Source organism: Nicotiana attenuata, chromosome 1 (assembly GCF_001879085.1).
Source record: "Nicotiana attenuata strain UT chromosome 1, NIATTr2, whole genome shotgun sequence".
Classification (NCBI taxonomy): Eukaryota; Viridiplantae; Streptophyta; class Magnoliopsida; order Solanales; family Solanaceae; genus Nicotiana; species Nicotiana attenuata.
In genome coordinates, this window is record NC_031989.1 from 10813786 (window position 1) to 10836836 (window position 23051).

Sequence of the window (23051 nt, forward strand, 5' to 3'; positions counted from 1 at the left end):
CTAATGATAGATACAAAAATGCAGAATCTTAAAGACATGGTTCCTACATGCAGAATTCTTGTGAGCAGGATATCTATATGATATGCAGAGTTCTTATGATCATGATTTCTATATATATGAAAGTGCAGAATTCCTATGAGCATGATTTCTATATGTGAAAGTGCAGAAATTCAAAGAAAAACTCCTACATATAAAAGTGCAGAATTCCTATGAGCATGATTTCTATAGATGAAAGTGCAGAAATAAGCATGATTTCTTCACGTGAAAGTGCAGAAATTCAAAGAAAAACTCCTATAGGCAGGATATCTACCCTTATGCATACACAGATAACCCCCCCCTTTTTACTAAAACCCCATAAGTTGTTACAAAATTTATTACAGACCAAATGAATCAAACAGAAAATAAAATTACATCAGAGCTTTTAAGCTGCATCCAAGGAGCCTAATTCAGACCCAAGGTCTAACAACATGATATGAGCCAACTGCCGGGATCAAGCTCCAAGGCCTTTCTCTTATCTGGAATGTGTCAAAGTTCCAAGGAGTTTCAAGAAATCCAGGCAATGCTTACACCCAGATATCATTACAGAACTGAATTAAAGTGCAGTGTGGAAGGGCCAGCCCTCCAATGTCCAAGTTCAGAGGGAACTCAAGGTCCCAAGGCAAGGCTCATTGGAGGGGGGCAGAACTTAGAATCTAGGAACAAGTGTAAGTGCAATAGAGGGAATTAGGGGATGCCAAGGCAGGCTGGTGGTCATGCCCAGCAACATAGAATGCTGGCACACCCCTGACCAGCCTACTAGCCAAACATTGGAGAGTTAGGACCTATTGAAGGTCAGACCAAGGCCTGGGCAGTAATTAGGATACTGCCAGGCCAAGGCTTTAACTCAGCACATAAAGGGGATTAGGGGTAGGGATTCATATGAGAACAGAAGCAAAGAAAGGAAAAATACTTAGCATAAGTTACAGGACATGAACAGCAAACCACACAAAAGAATGAGACTACAGAGTAAACACATAGGGATGAGGCAAAAGTTTAAATAAAGGCGTACCAGTTTCAGAAAGAGACAAGCAAAAGAGAACAGAAGTCTTGCAAAGAAGCCACAACACAAACAGCAAGAGAGAATACTTTGTGTGTGAGTGTGAGTTCAGAAAAGACTCCAGTGTTTTTTCTTTTTTTTTACTTAAAAGAGCAGGTATTTATAGTGTGAGAAACATGCAGAAATAAGGTAAGGACTGTAATTCAGACATAATTGGAGGAATATGTGTCTTATTAAAATCAAATCAGTATCAAAGACTTCCTTTAATAAAGCAATTAAACCAAACGGTAACATGCAAGTGTTAAATAAGGAAAGAAATCACGCAGGGCTGGACAGGACAAATAAGAAAATATTTTCAGCACAGTACGAGTATACCACATGTATTAGGGGTTAAGTTCATTAGACCTTAATTAAAGAAAGGTCTGTAAGAATCTCATACTAATGTAATTAAGGTAATGGGATCAAATCAACTTAAGTAGAAAGGCAGGGTCGAAAGAAAAATATTTCAACAAGTCCAAGAAATAAAGGAAATCAAAACAATAAAGGAAAGAAATAATTCAAGAGTGCAATCAGAATTACACAAAGAGATTTGAAATCAGTCCACAATCAAGGTTATTTTGAGAGGGAAATTTGACCTATAAAGAGTGCATAAACATCAAGCATGCGATGCTGAATTTAAGACAAAGAAGAGTGTCATGCAATCAAAGAAAATCAGTGAGTAGAGGACCATAGGAACATGGTAGTCATCTCAGAGAAGAGGGAATACCAGATAGCATGCGAAAGGTCAAGTAAAGAGGTCAGAATCATATGAAGAAACAAAGTTGACACAAAGATCTCGAAACTCAGTCGAACAGTAGAGGAAGCAACTTCAGAAACTCAAATAGGTCCAAAGAGACTAGGGTTTTGAAATCAACACGTTCAGAGATAAGAAACAAACAAATCACATAACAAATAACCTCAAAACTCGAATGAACCCCAAATTCTAGGGTTTTTACCATTAATCGAGTCTAGAGATGAAGACAGGTAAGTCAGGCAAAAATATTAACGGAATAAGAGCAAAAATCATAAAGGAACACGTATTTCCCAGTAGAAGAAACTCATGAATAACATAATAAAGAACAATCATGCAAAAAATACAGTAGAAGAACTCGTAAGAACAAGGTAGAAGAAACACAGTAGAAGAAGCACATAAGGATCATAGAAGAAACATAGTAGAAAAAAACATAGTAGAATCACAGTAGAGCATGTTAAAAGATCAAAGAAATCCTAAATCGGGGAAGATGAAAAGGTTAAAAAGCAAGTTTTGAAAGAAACTTTTGAGAAAACGTTTGAGACCCCAAGATAAAGGGGTTGTTTGAATTAAAAAAGGAAAGGGACGAGGGGAACCGTTGATCTAAAAGATCAACGGCTGGGATTAAATGGGTCGAACGGGGGTCGGGTTTGGGTATGATAGGAAAGGGTATGGGTCAGGTTTTAATATAATTGGGTCGTGGGATTTTGGGGTTGAGATTGGGGGTCCAATTTAGGCTAAAATTGAAATACAAAAGAGCTGTCATTTAAATAGCCAGTTTTTCCCTTTTAATTTAAAAAAATAGTAAAAAATGACTTGAAAATAATTAAAGGTACTGGACCAATTAATAACATATAACTATTAATGTAAAAATACTAAAAGTGATTTTAGAATTATAGAATGCTATTAATCGTAAAATAGGCTATAATTACAATTATATGCAATTAGCTTAAAAAATACCAAATAAATATATAAAAATATACAAAAATTACCCCAATTATACCTTAGGGTAAATATGAGAATGAAATAAATTATTCATTAACAAAATGCTAGTTTGGGAATAATTGAATTTTATAGTATTAAAATAGACAATAAATTGATTTTAAAATCTTAAAAATAAAGGACAAATACCAAAACTTTGGGGCATGCTTATATATGTCTGTACATGCTATTTTGAAAGTATTTTGCATATATAAAAAATATAGGGAAAAATTGGGTATCAACAGGGGTGGGGTGGGTTGGTGGGGGTTGGGTTGGTGGGGATGAGAAATAGGGAAAGGTTAAAAAAGAGTTTTGAAAAATATTTTCCCTTCTCTTGATAGAGAAAATATTTTCTTCCGATTGAAGAAAAATAAGTTTATGAGAAAATATTTTAGCCAATCAAATATGGGAAAATTGGAAAAATTTTGTACCAAACACACCCATATATGTTGGAAAGCAATGTAGTGGTATCTCATCATACACAAAAATGATATCATAGCGGAGCACTTGAGTTTTCAAGGTTATGAACTAAAACTAGTAACCAATGGTTATCGCGATTGGAAAAAATGACTCAATTTTGCAATTCAATTTAATGCTGAAAAAGCCGGACTTCTTTTGTAACAAAATGTTTTCTTTTTTAAGGTAGCAGAAAAACAGAATAGTATCCACAGATTTTTCCTGGATAGGAAAGAAGACAAAGCGCTACAGTAAGCCAGATTGACTACACCAATAAATATTGGTGGCAAAATGGTTAAAAGAAAATAGTTAACCACCCATATTATTCACTAAAAAATGGGTTCAATAATGAACTTTTTAAAAACGGATCAAATATGGATAAGAACCATATTATCCATTTAGAAAATGGATAACCAATGGGTAACCAATGGGTCTAACTTTTACATTGTAAAGCCTCAAATTGGGGTTCCTCAAGTTAGGGAGACTAAGAATTCTTCCAAAAGTGATCGTATGCAAGAAGTCATGGATAATATGATTACTTATATTATCCGCCGGTTAACCTACCTCTTAAAGTCAAAGACCATGGAGGAAGGCATTTTTCATGTCAAGTTGGCGAATGGGCCAATTTCGTGAGATGGCAACTGCTAGAACTGAATCGTGGGTTCCGTCCTCCAAGGCCTGTTAGAGCTCTCTTCAACCTGCTCATGGCTACATCGATCGGTTTCGGGTCAAATAGGAAGAACTAGAAGATTCCACTGGAATTACTCGAACTCATTTGCAAGACTCCAAGGCGAACTTCTTCTACGTCGAATTCACGAAAATAATCATACGAGAAATCGTCTGATGAAGAGTTTCCTAGCTAGACGATTTTCCACATGGAATGAATTATGAAAATAGTATAGCAGAATGCATACAACGAAGAATGGAGAGAATGAACCTAGAGAAAGGAAGTAAACCCCAAGTGAAAGTTTTTTATTCGTCTACCCGTTTTCAATCCGAATCATATCGACTCGACCCGCCCGTTTGTCAATCCTACCCATAAAGAAAGTAACATGGTCGATCAATTTAATTTTAGTTCGAGAAATTGAAATAGAAAACTTGGAAATACTATTTAATGCATTCATACGTCATTTTATAAAAGTAAAGAAATCTTGTATTCATCCAGAAGACTTTGAAATGGTTTTTACAGCTTTCCTAACGTGATAATAAAAATTAAAAGGAGATGGTGTTCTTTTATTTAATTTATCGTTTTTCCTACCCGTTTAATAACTTGAAAACTTGGAAAGAATCTTGTTCCACTCTTAATGTCACCATAGAAGAGGACAACTTACACAAAATAATAAGATTTTATTAAATAAAGAGATCAAATAATGATCGCAAGAAAATAATAAAATTTTTAAAATTAATTGTAACGTTTTAAGTTTTAACAGAGATGGTACTCCAATTTTCTTTATTATGGTTAATAAAAAGACTATTCCAGAGAACTCAAAATTAATTGCAACTAGAGAAATTGAATTAACAACTTCGAAATGAGATTTAATGCATTAGTAATGTCACTATACAAAAGAATAATTTTTATTAAATAAAAGGGCCTGATAATGAATACAAGAAAATTAATTTTTTAATAATTAATCTTAATTATAACTTTATCCAACATGAAATGCACACGAAGGGTGAAAAAGTCTATTAATATTTTATGTTAGACTAACGTGCTTTTTACAATGTGTGTGTGTCAATTTTTTCAAACAATTCTTTGTTAATTGAAAATAGAGCAGCTCTTTCTTGATACGTTGTTGATCTTAATAATATTTTATTAATTTTATTTTGAAAGCATCTTTCAGTTAAGACAAGTAATTTTAAGAATTGTTAGCATTATTCTATAAGTTATATAAACATTTGGAACAAATCAAAATTTTCTCGGTAATATCTTCTAATTGAATTTTCTCTTGAACTTACAATTCTGAAAGCATGTGTAACCGTCATTAAGGTTGTTTATTGCATAAACATTTTTTTTTCAAATTCTCATGTCTCCTTTTTCTTAGGAATTTTAATTACAATCAAATATAAAGCAGGCAATCTTTTTTTTTTTAAATTGTAAAAACTTTGTAATTTTTTCTTTTGCTACAAACTTCAATATTTGCTGAAAATAAAATCATACTTTCCACTATTAAAAGTTTTTCTAGCCTCAAGATTTTTGGGATCTCAAGCAAAAGATTTTACTGATCTCTCACACCCCCCCCCCCCCCCTCCCCCGAACCGCCTGACGATGTTATCCTTTCGCATTTCAGGAACTTTTGAGAGAAAATAAAGAGCATATTCAACGTTTAATCATTCTCAGCCAAGGGAAGGGGAACTTTGGATTCCCTAAATCCGCTTACTGAGCCCATATTACCGACTTCATTTAGTTCCCAGAATATTTGTTGATACATGAAGCTACTTCTTCCACATAAACGTAGCAACCATACACTAGAATAGTCGAAAGGACAAACTAAAAAGAGAGATTGCCAAATAGCCCTCTAAACTTGTCACCACCTTTTATTTTGGCACCTCGCTAAGGCTTTCTCAATAGACACTCCAACGTCCACCAAAATGTACCCATTAGACACACACTGCTTGGCATAAATGTGTGTATCATACACTCTTTTGAGAGTGATTTGCAAAACTTAATGCTGAAACGGGTCCCAATACAAGATAAAAATAAAAGAAGGATATAATTTTTTTCAGTTTTTCTTCTTTTTTTTCTTCATCGCCGCCACCTCCCGGCCGCCTCCACCATCATCATAGCCACTATCTCCACAACCTCCATCACCACCTCCACCATCATCATATCCACCATGTCCACTATCTTGTTTCTCTAACTAACTGCTCACTGGCAATATATAGCTTGATCGATCTGTGGAGGAATTTGCTTGATCTCTGTTCCTAGTTCTTGTTCAATTCTGTACCTGCCAGATGCAATCAATATCATAAGAAACCGACACATGAAAACTAAATGTCCTTCTATCATTAAAAAAATAAACTTTATGCATACAGATTGAAGCGATCTTCATAAGTAATCAGGTTAACAGCTAAACCAAGGTGTCCAAATCTCCCTGACCGTCCAACCTGCAAAAACAATTATCAATGAGGAAATAGCACAAACAGAGAGATAAGTTGATAAGCAAGACAATGATCTGTAGCACATACCCTGTGCAAATACGTTTCTGAGTTCTTAGGGAAATCAAAATTGATAACAACATTGACTGCTTGAATATCTATTCCTCTAGTAAACAAATCTGCAACCATCATGAAAGAGCAGTGTTACTAAATCAATCAATTAACATATTAGACACTTCCCACAGGAACACATACTGATCCTGTAACAAAAAACTCTCAATGAGATTTAGGCATGCATCATGAAAGATCAAGTCAAGATTCATGTAAGAGTTAAAAGCTTAGCAACACCAAGAACATGGCAACATGGACAATGGAATAGATACAAATTCCATTTAAGGAAATGCATAAACTCCAAATAGAATATAGTTAAACCCCCCAACCCCACCACCCCACACCACCCCAAAAAAAAAGCAACCAAAAGAGGTGGGAACTAAACCTTATTAACACCAACAAAAAAGAGGCAACTCCATTTAGCACCAGTTTGGTCAGATAATAAGTACATGCAATCTGACGCAACAAAGGTGCACTTGAAACCAATTGAGTTACACCACAATATACCAGGCGTCAAATACTTCTCATGATATTTGTCTACATGAGAACATATTATGAAGAGAATACTAAATAATAAGCCGCACCTTTTACGGAATTATTATGTATTTAGAAGTACTGATCCCTAAATAAGGATGAATCGTAATATCCATAGTGAACATGTGGACACATTAACAAGAATTAATAAGGAGCATATTCACCAATCACTAAGCCACATTAACAACAGAAAAGCATAGCAAGTATGAGTACGAGGAGTGTCAAGCAGATGCATTAACCATACCAGTACAAACAAGGTTCCTGCAGGCACCATTGCGGAAGTCATGAAACACCCTGTTCCTATGATCTTGAAGCATCTTGGCATGAATGTAGAAGCATGAATAGCCCAGCTCAGTAATCTTCTTGGCAAGAAGTTCCACTCGATTTACAGAGTTGCAAAAAATAATTGATTGGTTAATTTGAAGCTCCATCAAACAAAGAACCAGATAGAAACAGGTTAGCATGTGCACGTTGAGCTATTTAACACCTATACTCCATTGTATAACCACGACTAACCTTTGAGAAGAGAGTGTTAAGGCAGTGAATCTTCTGTCTTTCTTCAACAAAAGCATAAAATTGTGTTATACCCTTGAGTGTAAGTTCATCCATGAGGTTGATAACATATGGCTTATTCAAATATCTATCTTTAAAGTCCTTCACAGTAACAGGGAATGTAGCAGAAAACATCAAGATCTGGCGATTTGCAGGTATGAAACGGATCAGCTGTACAATGGAAGGTTGGAATTCTGGTGAGAGAAGCTTATCAGCCTGAAGGACAAAAGTTGACACAGTTACAATTTATAATCACGTACGGTGTCTTCCTAGGAAAGGAGAATAAGAGGGTGGGAAGGGCAAGCAGAAAACAGTTTATCCAATTCAAATGAAGTCATAATGTTAGAGAAGGTTGCTACAGTATATTTTGTTCTCAAAATATAAATAAAATTGCATCTAGACTTTGTAGGTTATAACTTTAGCATTCTAAATGTCAGCTCTCTCAAGAACAAAAGTGGGCAATGATCGTTTGATTTACTTACTCAAGAAAGGATTACCTCATCCATTATAAGCATGGAGCAATCCTTCAAAATGCACACTCCCTTTTTTGCAAGGTCAAGAATTCTCCCAGGAGTTCCAACAAGTAAATGAACTGGCTGATACAGTCTCATAATGTCCTCCTTTAAGCTAGTCCCCCCAGTGGTAACCATGACTTGAATTTTTAAGTGCTTCCCCAGTTCTTTACAAACTTGAGATGTTTGGAGGGCCAATTCTCGAGTTGGGACAAGAATAATAGCTGCATATGAACGCACCAAACAACATTCAGATATGAAACTAAAACAGCATGATCTAATTGCGCATCTAGGGTAAATACTACACCATATTTTCCTCTTAATTTGCAGGATGCTAAATCTATGTTAGGACCAATTATAAGCTCTATCATTAGCCCACCGTATCAAACATAGCTTGCTCGTGACCAAATAAAAAGCAAGATACTCACAGCACATTACTTCATGTGAAGCAAAGAAATGTAGCAACATAGACTACATATAATAGGAAAATGCCAGCAACATATGCTTCTAAGCTAAAACTTTCTATGGCAGGTCAAAATTGACAATATAATCTTGTCATTACACTTCTAACTCTAAGTGACATAGTTGCTTTATTAATGAGGCCATGGAGGGGCACCCATCGGAACCTGGAAATGGCTTACATTAACTCAGAACTCCGAATGAGTCAAGACAATTGATAGAAGGCCTGAACTTGGCTCACCAGTAAATAAGCCAACCCAAGCTTAAGCTCAGAACTGTTAAGAAGCAACATAAAATTGAACTCAACTAGATTAAATTCAAGCCAACTTCATACTGAAAAAGAATTGTTTACGAGAGCCTTGGAACAAGTATTTTACAAGCATGGGCTTGGATTTAAGTTCAAAACATTTTGATTTGGAATGGAGATGTCTTTTTGGATATGGGAATTTAAATTCAAAATATTTATTTACAAGAGCCAATACTTCCGGAACTTATTGTATTACTTGATATTTCTTAATTACCTCCGCAATTGTAAATGAAATGCAATAAGCTCCATAGAATTAATCCAAAAAGAATTTTGTTTTAGCCTTTTAGGCGATTAAAATATGATATGGAGATACGAAAACCATTACATTACAACTCCTGTAAGAAGAAAAAAGGGAATCTACTTGAGGGCAGTGTTGTTAAAGGGTCATCTGAGGCACGCTTAAGTCCTAAAGCTCGGCTAAAGCCAGGTTGTGGCTTGGCCTTGCTTAAGTACCACTGCAGGCACTAAGGAGATAAAGCATGCACCTTATTTCCCTTAGCTCTGTCTCACAGAGAGCAAAAACAGAGAACAAATATAGCTGGTAGACTAAGACATGATTTGTTAAAAAGCTCGAATGTATTTTTTGTGATTTGGATAGAAAAAGGGCATCCCCGTGCACGAAGCATCCCACTTTCACGCAAGGTCCGGAGAAGAGCCCCACATGGATAAGAAAATAAAATTTTAGCAGAAAAACTAGCTCCAAAAAATATAAAACTAGATCGTTTCATCTAAAATCAGAAATTTAAGATGGTTTGTAACCTAGATTGATATAGTTTTTTACATTACGAATTTCGCTTTAATAGATTGATGCATTACACTTTTTTTTTTTTAATTTTCTCTTCATGTGCTGCTTTTCTTTGTTAAAGCCCACACTTTAGATCCGCTTTGCGCTTAAAGGCCCAAAAGACTTTGGCTTTTTTCTTTTTTTAACTTTTGACTACTCTACTTGAGGAGCCTAAATGAATTCAGGCCCAACTCAACTACTTCAGCAAAGGAGCTATATGCCAGATTATGCAAAGCTTTACTAGCAACTCAATCCATGCTCAACACCAACTTGTATGTAAAGCTTAGTTTACTTGCAGCCCTAGAGGCACTAGGGAGTTCACAATATAACTATAAGATTCCTAGATAAGAACCTTGAATTGCATTCTTGTCTTGATCAATTTTCTCGAAAGCAGGAATGCAGAAGGCAGCAGTCTTCCCAGTTCCATTTTTGGCCCTAGCCAAAATGTCACTTCCAGTTAGAGCGATTGGAATGCTTTCCTCTTGAATCGGAGATGGTCTCTCAAAGCCCTTTTCATAAATTCCCATAAGCAGTTCACGCTTAAGAAAGTAGTCTTCAAACTCATTTCCCTTGGTTGCTGTCACATCCTGCAAGGAAAAGTAGCAGCGAAACAATCAGTAATGCAAGTCCAAAGCAGAGGAGGATATAAGCAGAAGCTCAAATGTCATTCGTGTATGCAGAACAACCAGAAATAACCTCCTAAACAACACTACATCATCACAGAAATTTTCCTAGAGCCAAAAGAAAAAAGTCAGGGATAAAAAAAAACACCAAGTAAGACGAAATGAGAACCCAGCACTCAGTGAGTAAAATATATAACTTAGATGTTACTATATTGTGCATAACTTAGTGTTAAAACACGCAAAAGACTATAAATGTAGACTTACAATGCTATGCTACACATCATATGAATAGCCTCGCACTCTTCTAGCACTTGTGTGAATAATATGAAGGCTGTTAAAACATGCAAAAGATTAGAAATGTAGACTTACAAATCTATGCTACATATCATATGAATAGCGCCAGACTCTTCTAGCAATTGTGTGACTAATATGACATCTTTCAGCTGCTCTACATAAGCAATTTGTTTTTGCTTTACAGTTAACTGTCAGATCCCACTCTCCTAATGGGTTAAATTAGGAACAAGAGCATTTACGTGGCCCTCAAGTGCACAACTACAGAGTTAGATCAATAATAACATGGGTGAGGAAGGCCAAAGAGGGAAAAATGACAAAATATAAGCTGAACTGCCATAACTAAGGGAAAATCTCAGCAGGAGAAATATCACTGCCTTTGTCCCAAAAAGATAATGTACTTTCTTCTTTAATCCATCACAATGGTGATCGCTTAAAAGAAATCTTTTACCCACTTTATATAACACCAAAAAGTCCTCTGGTACTCTCTACTTATTTTCAGTACGAGTTTGCATTGTGTTATTCTCCAAAAAAAATAATAAACACGAACAACTCCAGATAGAGGATATGTTATAGTCCTCATTTAGATGTAACATTTGTTTTCTGGATTCTCAAAAATAAAACAACTCAAGGGCTGAAATTGATAGATATTTCTGGTCTTTAGGCACTTTATATGCAAGCATTCCATGACAAAATTTCATGAGTCAAGCTAATAGTTTACGAGATGCTAGTCGGACACCTCATTTCTTACAGCATTTACTTATGATTCAAGTCTTCGGCAACAATTTATCAATGAAACTGCTTATGGCAGATGGGAAACCACTAGGTGTAAGAGACAGATAGATGAAAATTGACATCGGGAAGAAAGAGAACAAACATGGTCACAAACATGTTGTCACAAAGAGAATACAATATACTGAACTGCACGAAAAGATAACGGTTTCCAATTTACCTCCGTTCTGTATCGAGTATCAGGTGGTGGTATCTTCAACCTAGCCTTCCAATCTTGTGAACTGAATAAAGGGGAAAAGAGAAGAAAAGGAATTGATTTATCATTATCCCAGCTATGGTTTAAAATATGTTTGACAGAATAACTTAATGAAATAATTCAAACTCGTCACTCGTGATACATGAAAATAAAAAACGTCCTAAATCTGTATCGAAAAATGATAAGCCAATGAAACTTTTTGGGAGAACAAACATCCTCCATTGATATACTGTTTGCAGTTAATAAGAGAAATCATCCTTTCTTTCCTTCAGTATTTCTCATATGGAAGAAAAAGTCTCTTCCAAATTGCAGGCGTTTGTTGGTACCTGGCTCCCTGACCCTTAAAAGTTCCAATCATAATGACTTGAGTAAGATGGGAAAACTAAGCAAAGCTCTGCCCCCTGACATTCACATTGATGCAGTCATCATAATGAGACTCACAACCATCTCTTAAGCTTAGTCCAACAGAGTCGTTCTTGGGAAAATCTGGTTTCACAAAATGCTAGGACATGCTGTTAGCAGTTGAAGGTCTGATCTATCGAGGAAAAAAAAGTTTGGGTGGCTGGATGATTGTCTCAAAATGCTTCGATTCGGTGTATGTGGACGATAACGTATACAAGAAACTTTTTAGGGGCAAGACAAACCAACAAAATTCGTCTAGGAGGAAGTAGTTTTTAGCAAGCCTATTGCTAGGCATATAATACGAGAGCTCGGATCGAATTGGTATCACTGCATGTAGGAAAATTAGACTCGCCAATATCTTGCCTGGTCAATAAAGAAAAAGAGTCGCCAATATCTTGCATATCCAAAAAGTGCCTCCTCAAAAATAGGCCTTATATCCTAAAGTTCTCAACCAATAAAGCAAGTTAATACTGTGATTACTATGAGATTTATGATGTGCTTAGTTTAGTTGAGAAACAAAAACACTGAATACTCTAGCTTGAGCCTTGAGCACAGTCATATTCATGGTCCAAGCTTATTGCAACCTGAAAATAAAATGCTCAAGCTTACCTACTATACTGGAAAAAGATATCGGGCCCAACAACAGTTTATGTTGGTACATAGAGAGTCACGTACGTACACGTGATATTGAGTTAACAAGCTCTGATCCTCAAACGCAGATCAGCTTTGACTCAAGCAATCTAAGGAAATAACTCGCATGCACCCCCACCAAAAACCTAGTAAAAAGTTGATTACACACTCTTAACATAGTCCAACTAATTAATAATCTATTTCTTTCCATCCATCAAGAAGTTCCCTATATTCTGATCCCACATGATGACAAACTAGTTTAGATAAAAAAGTGATTCAGAAAAGAAGTTAGCTAGCTTTAAGACCATGACCTGCAACACTCAAAACATCAATTATACCAATATCTCTAACTTGACCGATTTGTTCACTTACCACATTTGTAGTTTGTACTAAAACAATCTGTAATTGAGTACAATGTAGCATACAGTAATCGACAAAAATTCTTGCCTCGATCTCAAACAAGTTGGGGTCTGACTAAGAATCCTCTAATTCATTAGAATACTCAATAATTTGAGTTTTAAGACAAATAAGGGTGAACTATAAATTCTCAAAATCTCACACGTATTCATACATTCTATGCACAACAAAATGAAAATAAAAGGAGAAAATAAACCCTACCTCTGGTCAACGGCTTCGGACTGTACAGTCTTTTCAATCTCGTCAACCGTAGAATCAGCAGATGGCAACTGATTCCTTCTGAGCCACTGCTGTGTTTGCTGGTTCTGAAAATGCTGCTGCTGGTGTTGCTGCTGATAGGGCGCAGGACCTCTCTGTATATACTGCTGAGAGTTTCTAGGTTGAAAATAAGGGTTAGTATTTGGATGCATACTCCCGCTGCCGCCACCTCCACGGCCCAATCCCGGCGGTTGAAATCTCGCTCTCGGATTCATCACTAATTAGGTATCTCCAAAAACTAAAGAAATTATCCAATTGAAACACGCAACAATTATGCGACAAAAATGTTCCTAGCTTAATTTCTGGTTGTAGCTCGGTGACAAAAGTACGATCTCCGGCAACCTACGGCGATTATATGTGCGTTCTCCGGTGACAGAAGTATTACGAAAATTCCGCTAAAAATTCGAGGAAAATTCGAAGTAGAAGAAAATGAAAAAAATGATTAAAGGAAAAGTGGTTCGAGGGCGTGGAGAGAGATTTGTTAAAAACTTAAAATTACTGAGTAATGAATGTATTTATGCTAGCTTTTTGTGAGCATTAAGCAATGGGGCTCTTAATTTAAATTTAGTGGAGACTTTATTACAGGGGAGAACAAATAGAACATTTGGTTGACTTTCTAATTCCGGTAATAAAAATTTTGAGGGTAAAACCTTATGCCTCAATTTTAAAGTTCGGCATAATTTTTCTCCATTTTAAAGCATTTTTAAGCTCGTAGTAATTATGATAATCATCATGATATTGTCATAAATCTTAACGGATCACCAGAAGTTTTTAGCATTAAGGCTAAAAATTTTGGTGTGTCATAATTTCGGTTGCTTCAAAATTCTGACCAGAAGCTATTTTTCAAAAAAATTCTTAATGAAAACAAAATATAAGTAGTTGTTAAAAAAGGTTCATCCAGCCTAATTTTCCGTTACTATTACTAGTACCTTTTTTTAAAGACGGAGCTTATTGTTTATTATTCATTGGCCACACGTACTTTGGTGTTGTGTGCTAGAGTTGTATGAATTTGATTTAAACAGTCACACAGTTGGAGTAATTTAGTAACCCAACTAATGATTTCAATATTTGCTTTTAAAGGGACCAGATTGCAAGTTGATAAAGAATACAAATTGTTATGTTGTAAATAGGGGTGTTCATAAAAACCCGAAAAACCGAACCAAATCAAACCGATCAAAAACACCAATATTTTTTGGTTTGGTTTGGTTTTGGTTTTGAATTTTAAAAACCGATCAAATTTGGTTTGGTTTTGGTTTTAATCAAAAAATAACCGAAAAAAACCGAATCAAACCGACTATAGGAGTAACTATTTCAAATTTATTATTACACCTATATATATGTATATTTTTATACAAAGTTTTAAAAATTTTATGGTAAATGTTAATCGTTTGCACTTTTACTCCAGTTCTTTACCTTTATATTCTAGTTTGATTGGTAGTTTTCTTTTTTTAAGTGTAAGATTCCATATCATGTTAAAAATAATATATTTTTAATTGAGTCCTTAAATTATTCATCACTATTTGATTCAACTATTATCAATATATTTTAGTAAATAACAGATTTCTCAAAGGGCAATTGATTTGATAGTGTTACGTTGAAAATGTGATCGCCGGAATATGTGTTTGGTAGTGTATGTCTTATATTTAAGAAAAAACCGACAAAACCCGACATAAACCGAATCGAGAAAAAACCGACTTAATTGGTTTGGTTTGGTTCTAATATTTGAAAAACGGACTCAATTGGTTTGGTTTCTTTTTAGAGAAAAACCGATCCAAACCGAACCATGAACACCCCTAATTATAAAGTGGTGCCAATTGGTAAATCTATTCTATCTTAACAATCCGGTCCCTAGTGACGCGTTTTAATCAAGGAATGAACTCGCATTAATCAAGGAGAACTCGCATCATATATGTAACACCCCAAACTTTAGACAGAGTCCCAGATCGGCAAAACACAAAAGAGATGTTGGGTATGTAAGTTAACAAGCCTTAGACCCTAGTGACGCGTTTTAAACCCGTGCGGGCCTAGCCCCAGAGCGGACAATATCACTAGCGGGCTGGGCTGTTATAGTATAGGGAGAAAAAGACCTTATATCATCCATATGTTTTAAGCATAACCAAAATGAACTCAGACGGAATCTAGCTCAATCAGCAACAGAAAAAAGTGAAAAACATCTATCGAAAATGTATATACATATTCTGCTGCAAACTAACTTTACATCTGTAATCCATATATTTTATAAGCATAAAATCATCCAAGTGCAGATTATCAATACTTATAGCAAGAGATAAAGCTATTCATACATCAATGAAAAAACCAAATCATATACACATAAAGTACACCATTAGGGACATCAATGCCATATGTTTCCTCTTCTCAGTTTAATTTTCTTATATCAACTACCAAGAATTGTAATATTGAGTAAAAGAAATATTCGGCATGTCTTAGGAGGGACCGAAAAACTCTTAGACATGTCCAAGCACAAGAAAAAATTCATGAGCTAGTCTTACCATCTTCCATTTTCTGCACCAACTTTACTTTCTATATCATCCTTGGAAGATAGTGCCAGCTTCTCTCTTAGACTTTCAACCTTTTCTTTCAGTGGGGTGACACTAAGGGCAGCAGCAATCCCTTCCCTGATCTCAGTTTCCAGCTCTTTTACCTTTTCTGAGCTGGAATCCTTCACAATCTCCAGCTTCAACTCTTCAATCTTCTCACTAAGACCTGATCTAGTCACAGCTCTTTGAATCTCCTCCTTTATCTCCTCATTTACCTTTGCCAAATCCTCTTCCAATTCTGGAGGAGCAGCAACGTTCGTCCTTTTGCGCGTGCCTACTATTTCCAGGTTAGCTGACTTTAGAACATCCTCCAGCTCTTTCTTAGCTTTTTCTACTTCCTCCACCAGATTTGTATCCAAAGGTTCGCCGTTTGATAGCTTTTGAGAAGCTGCATTTAAAAGCTCTAGCTTGGCTTTTACAGTTGTTGGAATTTTCTGGTTGACATCAGTTTTTAGTTTCTCAATTTTATTCTTCTGCTCGATGAGCTTGCTAGCCATCTCCACAGTGTGGAGCTTTTGCTTTAAACCAAGATATGCGCCAGGTTGTGACAGCTTCTGCTTAAATTCTTGCATAATCTTATTAGCTTTCTCCTGCAAAGACTTGTTAAGTGGTTGATCCGGAATAGGAGCTCTTTGCAACTCTAGTTTTAGAGATTCAATCTTATCCTGCAAGCCCATAGCTATGAATGCCTTTGTTATCTCAGTATCTAGATCTTCTTGGAGCTTCTCAAGGACTTGGGTTGTAACAGGATCAGATGGTCCCTTAGCTTCTAGAATCTTCTTCCTAAGATTTGCAAGCTCTGATTCCAAATCAGCAGGCTGTGTGTTAACCTCGGATGGCTTCATTTTGCGCTTCCTTTCAGGTTCAACCTGAATGCCCTCCTGGAAACCTCCAATTGAACGAAATTTAAGCATCCGGTGGTGAAGCAACTGTTCAGTGTTCATCCTTCCAAGTTCCTGTATTAGGAAACCATAGTGAAAAATCAACGCAAAACTGCAAGTAGAAATGTAGAATACAGTCAAACACAGAAGAATTCATTATATCGATCAACTATGTCAATTCCAAACTAGTTCAGGCTGGCTATTATGTTAGAATTCAGTCATTCGACAAATTCAGAAAGCACCGTTAGATAATAGTCTAGTATATGGTAATTCTATTCCATCCTATCCCACAGAAGTACCCCCAAACAAAAATTGGCGTCCTTGCTGTTACTTTCTTTCCATTTCCTCTTACAATAAGAAGCCAATCGTTACTCTTTCTTAAGAAAAAGCATTAGCCTTTGATCAATTTCCAAAGACATGAGGTATTACCGCCATAGCCTCGACAATTGCATGTTTAATCTGCTGAGACGCCCAGAAAGGATCGGCATGGGCACCACCCAGAGGTTCCTGCAAGAGATGACAAACAAAGCCAATATTACAGCAAGGATGATTGGATGGGTAAAATAAGCAACTTGTTTCAGTTTAACTACTGGAAGCCTTCACCATGAATTTCCAAATCTTTTCCTCTCTAAAACCAAGAAGTGTAAAAGGTGAAAGTATAGATGGCAAGAGTTCTTACAGGAATAATACCATCAGCTATCTTGAGCCTGTAATGTTCCTGAGCTGTGATCCTCAGTTTTTCAGCTGCCTATTCAATAAAAATTTCAGTAACGGTAACCATATTTTCACAAACTTCAAACACAATATCTTGTATACCTTTGGAGCTGCTTGTGAAGATTTCCACAATATTGCAGCACAAGCTTCAGGACTGATCAGAGAAGCATAGACTTTGTAAAGATATACCAAAGAACGAGATAATCAAGGAAACAATGCGAGAAATGTAGAAGCAACAACTAAATTGTCATTTATTATACAGGTGTAGAGACTAACATGCTAAAGCAATATTGTGTGCCTCAAAGGATTGATCAATCCCTGAAACTTAAAACCAATACTTAAACACATGTGCAATGCGTCCACATCTTTAACCTGACACAGCATGTTTTAGTTTGCCATTGATGCAGTGAGCTGACAGTTCATGTCTTGCTTATATTTCACGCACAAAAAGTACTTTTGACTTGAACTTTTGGTATTCTTCAAAATGTCACATGCCTGCTAAGCAGTTGAATAAATTTATGGAAAATAAAAATGAACCAGATTTTACCTAGCAACATAAAACGCTGAGTTTTCCAACATTAACAACTTGTTTGCACATCCAATAGCAAGAGCACCGCCTGAACCACCTTCACCAGTTACAATCGTTATGATTGGAACTTTCAGCCCAAACATTGTCCTTAAATTGTGGGCTATAGCCTCACCCTACATGAAAATATTGGAGGGGATTATAGATGCTACATGACTAAACCTTATTCAATAACGCAAAATTTGATAGTCAATGTAAACATCCATACCTGACCTAGCTCTTCAGATCTTAAATCAGCAAAAGCGCCTGGTGTGTCTACAAATGTAACAATAGGGAAGCCATGATGATCAGCATATTTCATCATTCTCAAAGCCTTTCTGTAGCTGCAAAGGCAAAGATTTAGTAGTTACCAATCCATCTTTTTACAAAGCCAACTTTGAGGTATCAAATTAAAGGATATTTCCATCGTTACATTGTCAAAAACTAAAGGATATCTCCTTTTAACAACTGAACGATACATAGACTCTCCAAAACCCTGAATAGCCTGTGCAATTATAAAACTGATTTGGGAACATGCTGAAAAACTCATAAGCAGACTACTTCAGCTTAACTTGATAGACTAGTGAAAAAACTAATTCAATTTATCCTTTTAATGCACACAGAACAGATTACTTGGAATGCTTAATGATAGTAAATAAGTACAATTCTGCACATGAGATAAATCTAATATTGCTGTGAAGGAGAATTCTTGAAACATACCCATGAGGAGTTGGCATTGCAAAGTTTCGCATGATGTTTTCTTTTGTATTTCTACCTTTCTGGTGGCCAATGAAGAGGTAACTTCTTCCTTCAATGCTCCCAATGCCAGTAATCATGGCTGGATCGTCATAGCCAGCACGATCTCCATGGAGCTCTACCCACTTTATGCATAACATAGGAATAAGATAACTCGAGTTGTAAGAGAAGCTGCTAACAAACATTGGTGAAAAGCAAATATCACAAATTATACCTTCTCTGTCATATTTAGTATATGATCAAGAACAGTTGGTCTATTAGGGTGTCGAGCAATTTGGAGGCGTTGAATGGGTGTCAAATGAGTGTACAAGTCCTTCAGGGCCTGAAAGTATGGCATATGTATCAAATAGAACAGAAAAAAGAGTTGGTCAAATGACTATATTTGCAAAGATATATATCACCATAATAAGCTAATGTCCTTTGCAAAATGAACAACACAATGTGTTACTTTGTAACAAACCCTTAGAAGCAAAAAAGTAGATAGTATCTCATAAGTTAGTTATACAAGGAAAACGACACTTAGCGGACTGTTGCCCTCTTTAAGATCAGTTTAGTTCAAAACTAAAGCAAATTTTGGTAACAAACATATACAACCAGCTATCTATTGTAAGAGTCATGTGAGTTTACCTGTTGATACTTGGCTTCCAAAGCATTAATCTGATCAGTGAAATCCAATCCAGTGTCTTCAGCCATCCTACGCACCTGTACAAGAAATGAGTTGAATAAAGCATTAGTTTTCTGATTCTGGCAACTACTGTCAATAGAATGAGATTTTACATTCCCGGTGCCATAATCATGAATTAGCCACGCTGTCACCACATACTTAATTTGTGTCAGCAATACATACATGTAACGGCATATATAGCCATTGATAATTGTCATTGTACACTTTAATTGGCTATAACCAAACATCATTTGTAACCAACTCACCTCAATAAGCTGTTTCTCTAAATCAACCAATGGCTTCTCAAAGGCAAGTGTGACTGGTTTTGGTTTCTCATCAAGAGGTTTAAAGAAGGAAAGATACTTTAAGGGTGTCTTAGTGTTTGGATCAATATCACCAGGCCAGGGGTAATCATGCTTCTTCCACTTCTTTATTTCAGCACCAACGCGGAATTTCTTCCGTGTCCTTAGTTTGGGACCATCCAAATCCTTCAAATTCAGGCCATACAACCTTTTGGTAAGAAATACACTACCAAGAGACAAGTGTGGCACAAATTCAGAAGTGAGGTCCTCTGAATTTCTGCCTTTTCCACAATTCCCAACTGTTAAAGATAAGGTGGCCATCTACTTTTTGAATGTGCCAAACTGCAAATCAGCTTAAATGCCTTACGAGCCAAATATCTGCATTTCCCACACAGAGAAACAAAATTAAGAATGAACATTCAAAAGATAGACAGATTAACATCAATTACTTGTACCACTATGCTTGACACATATACTTGAGATAATAATAAGTAATCAAGAGAGTTTTATCCTCAAAAAGTAATCATGTGAGTTCCATCAATACCCAATTTTCAAATATTTCAGTAAAACATGTCTTGAAACTTGACTGAGACAAAGATTTCATCTTTATACTTAGATACCACATATAAATAACAATGCTGAAGAGCCTAGCTACACACATTAGCAACAAAAGTCATTACACAACTCAATCACACCCATTAGCAGAAGCATCAATTCTTGGTTTAAAAAAATTCTGAGCAGCCCAAAGGAGAAATGCACAACTGGGTAAACAAAAGCAAGCAGAAATGAACTACAAGAAACAAAAAGTTTGGGCACGTAGGACAACTAGCCCTAGTAATATCCTCAACTAATCATCTTAAATTTGAAATTATGTACTCTATCAACAAAAAAAGAAATGAATAAAATAGATGGATAAATATCAACTGAGAAAGCATATACCATGGCTGAGCCAAGAAAGTATAGAGCACGAAATATGGAGCTGAAAATTCTGGGGTTCTCCTTTTCTATAATATGGCTTTTTTTGGTATGAATAGGCTAGTAGTTCAAGAACATGAACCAACGGTTGAGATAGAATACATGTATATATGTCAAGTTATCAACTGTACAAATCTGAATGCTCCTTTTTTGGCTGTAGATGATACTAATGGATTAGTATTTGGAAAGTCGTGGAGGTCCCCGCCAAAACATGTCATGTCCAAAGCATGTGACAGGTAAATTTTGCCTTTTGAGGGGACAAATGCTTGAGCTGACTTGTTACACAAGAAGACACACAATATTACTAGTGTTTATCCAAAGTGTTCCATGCTATTTTTATTTTATGGGTTCTAGAAATTATTAGATTTAGAAGGACGATTTCAAATATTAATAGTTAAATTCTGAATTTAATACTATATACATATTTAATAACAGCGGCGGACCCAGAATTTTATACAAGCGAGTTCAATTTTGGAAGTACATAACTTTAGTCGTAAAATAGTAGTTGTCAAGTGGGTTCAAATAAAATATTTATACAAAATTTACGCAGCTTTAATTGTAATTTATACATATACACAATATTATTTTTTGATCAAGTGGGTTCAGTTGAACCCGCTTGCCACCACATGCGTCCGCCACTGTTTAATAAATATTTTTAATATTAAAACATTATTTGTGAATATGTCATTAGGTTCGATCAAATTCCTACTATTAATAAGGGAGAAAGAGAGGTGCCTCCGGGAAAAAAAATGAGCTGCATCCGGTTGCAATTCGGGTCAGAGGGTATTTTTGTAGTCACATAAAAATAAAATGATCCTATTGGCTGACAAATAGAGTTACTGTAGCTACTGTTTAAATATTTGGGTGTGTTGACCAGCTTGCCCCTTGAATTAACTCTTTGAAAGAAAGGTGTGTCATAGCAGACTAACCAACTTAGCCCTTGATCCTGACACGCGTAAAATTTGAATTCTAAGTGGACCCCACTCTTTTCATTGATAATAAATGGGCATGATTTCCTTACAAATTCATTTTATATTGTGGCTAACGTCATACTACTCCTAAGGCTTAAACCAAGTAGAAACGACTTTAGGAATCCAACAAAGCAACTGATGCTTTTGCAGAGTCTTTTTTCGTCAAATTTGTTGTAGTTCAAACTTGTAAATTTAAACATGGAGGCTTTTAAACATGTCACAACCCGGATTTCCCACCCTCGGGAGTCGTGATGGCGCCTATTATTGAGAGCTAGGCAAGCCAAACACTAACTACTTTATCATTAACAACATAATCCTTTTTAATAATTTATCAGCATTAAAATAAAAGCAACCAATTTAACTAAATAAGCGGAGGTCTTAAATTAACGGGAAAAAAAACTGAATGGAAATGCGGAAGAATTCAGCATAAGCCTCTACCCAAGGCTGGTGTCACAATACTCACGAACATCTAAGAATACTAAATACAAAGTCTGAAAGAAATATAGCTATTTGTCTCGAACACAATGAGATAACAGTCTAAAATAAAAGATAGGGGAGACGCCGGGCCTGCGGACGCCTGCAAGGCTACCTCGGTGTCTCGCTGGATTGAAGGCCTGCTCCCACGCTACTGCTGCTGCTGTCCAAAACCTGGATCTGTGCAAAATAGCACAGAGTGTAGTATCAGCACAACCGACCCCATGTGCTGGTAAGTGCCTAGCCTAACCTCGGCGAAGTAGTGACGAGGCTAGGACCGGACTACCAATTAAACCTATGCAGTTATATAATATACAGCGAAAAAACAAAACAGGAATAAACAAGCAAAGATGGGAGGGGGGAACATGCTGTGGGGGTATACCAGTATTAACAATAAATCCAGAGTAACAGTCTAAGGGCAGCTTAGAATTTACAGCGAACAAAGAAACTAATATCCAAAATAAACACACTTGTATCAATAATTGTTGCGGCGCGCAACCCGATCCCAATATATAACAGCACTGTTGCGGCGTACAACCCGATCCATATCATTTAGCATTGTTGCGGCGTGCAACCCGATCCACAAATATCATTGTTGCGGCGTGCAACCCGATCCATATCATTCAGCGTTGTTGTGGCGCGCAACCCGATCCACAAATATCATACAATGCACGGCATCACCCTTCGTGCTTTAACACTCTTCCTCACCCAAACAACAATCACAAATAAGGGTCAAGAAAGTAAACANTACTACAGCAATAGGATGACACTGAAAGTAAGGCCTTAATTTCCTAGATGCCATGATTAATGCGAGTGCAAGCTTTTCCAATTGAGGATACCGCGTTTCCGCATCTAACAAAGATTTACTCACATAATAGATAGGGGATTGTTTACCTTGTTCTTCTCGAACCAAAACCGCACTTACCGCTACTTCTGAAACAGCAAGGTAAATGAGCAATCTTTC

At 36.3% G+C, this 23051-nt stretch overlaps 2 protein-coding genes across 2 annotated transcripts; both read right to left on the minus strand.

Moving 5' to 3' along the window:
- On the minus strand, nt 5580-13798 carry LOC109238126 (DEAD-box ATP-dependent RNA helicase 8-like). The gene is made up of 9 exons (XM_019404586.1): nt 13171-13798; nt 11485-11545; nt 9971-10205; nt 8054-8292; nt 7521-7772; nt 7249-7429; nt 6450-6538; nt 6295-6368; nt 5580-6208 (listed from the first exon to the last, which is right to left on the minus strand). Exons 1-9 carry the CDS (start codon nt 13440-13442, stop codon nt 6130-6132), a joined length of 1482 nt encoding a protein of 493 aa, XP_019260131.1. The 5' UTR covers nt 13443-13798; the 3' UTR covers nt 5580-6129.
- Nucleotides 15441-20731, minus strand: LOC109238206 (acetyl-coenzyme A carboxylase carboxyl transferase subunit alpha, chloroplastic-like). Its single transcript, XM_019404663.1, has 11 exons — nt 20607-20731; nt 19632-20045; nt 19329-19403; nt 18916-19023; nt 18666-18826; nt 18175-18289; nt 17928-18082; nt 17483-17534; nt 17346-17414; nt 17096-17173; nt 15441-16741 (listed from the first exon to the last, which is right to left on the minus strand). The coding sequence occupies exons 2-11, from the start codon at nt 19986-19988 to the stop codon at nt 15734-15736; spliced, it is 2178 nt and encodes a 725-aa protein (XP_019260208.1). The 5' UTR covers nt 19989-20045; nt 20607-20731; the 3' UTR covers nt 15441-15733.

Bases quoted from the DNA above. Each gene is read 5' to 3' on its own strand.
- LOC109238206 (XM_019404663.1), bottom strand. From the start codon at position 19,988: ATGGCCACCTTATCTTTAACAGTTGGGAATTGTGGAAAAGGCAGAAAT. The intron at 19,404-19,631 runs GTGAGTTGGTTA...TTTCTTGTACAG, and splicing joins TAGAGAAACAGCTTATTGAG to GTGCGTAGGATGGCTGAAGA. The intron at 19,024-19,328 runs GTAAACTCACAT...CCATACTTTCAG, and splicing joins TGGAAGCCAAGTATCAACAG to GCCCTGAAGGACTTGTACAC.
- LOC109238126 (XM_019404586.1), bottom strand. From the start codon at position 13,442: ATGAATCCGAGAGCGAGATTTCAACCGCCGGGATTGGGCCGTGGAGGT. The intron at 7,773-8,053 runs GTAATCCTTTCT...TTTGTCCTTCAG, and splicing joins CCATGCTTATAATGGATGAG to GCTGATAAGCTTCTCTCACC. The intron at 6,209-6,294 runs GTATGCATAAAG...TGCATCTGGCAG, and splicing joins TATGAAGATCGCTTCAATCT to GTACAGAATTGAACAAGAAC.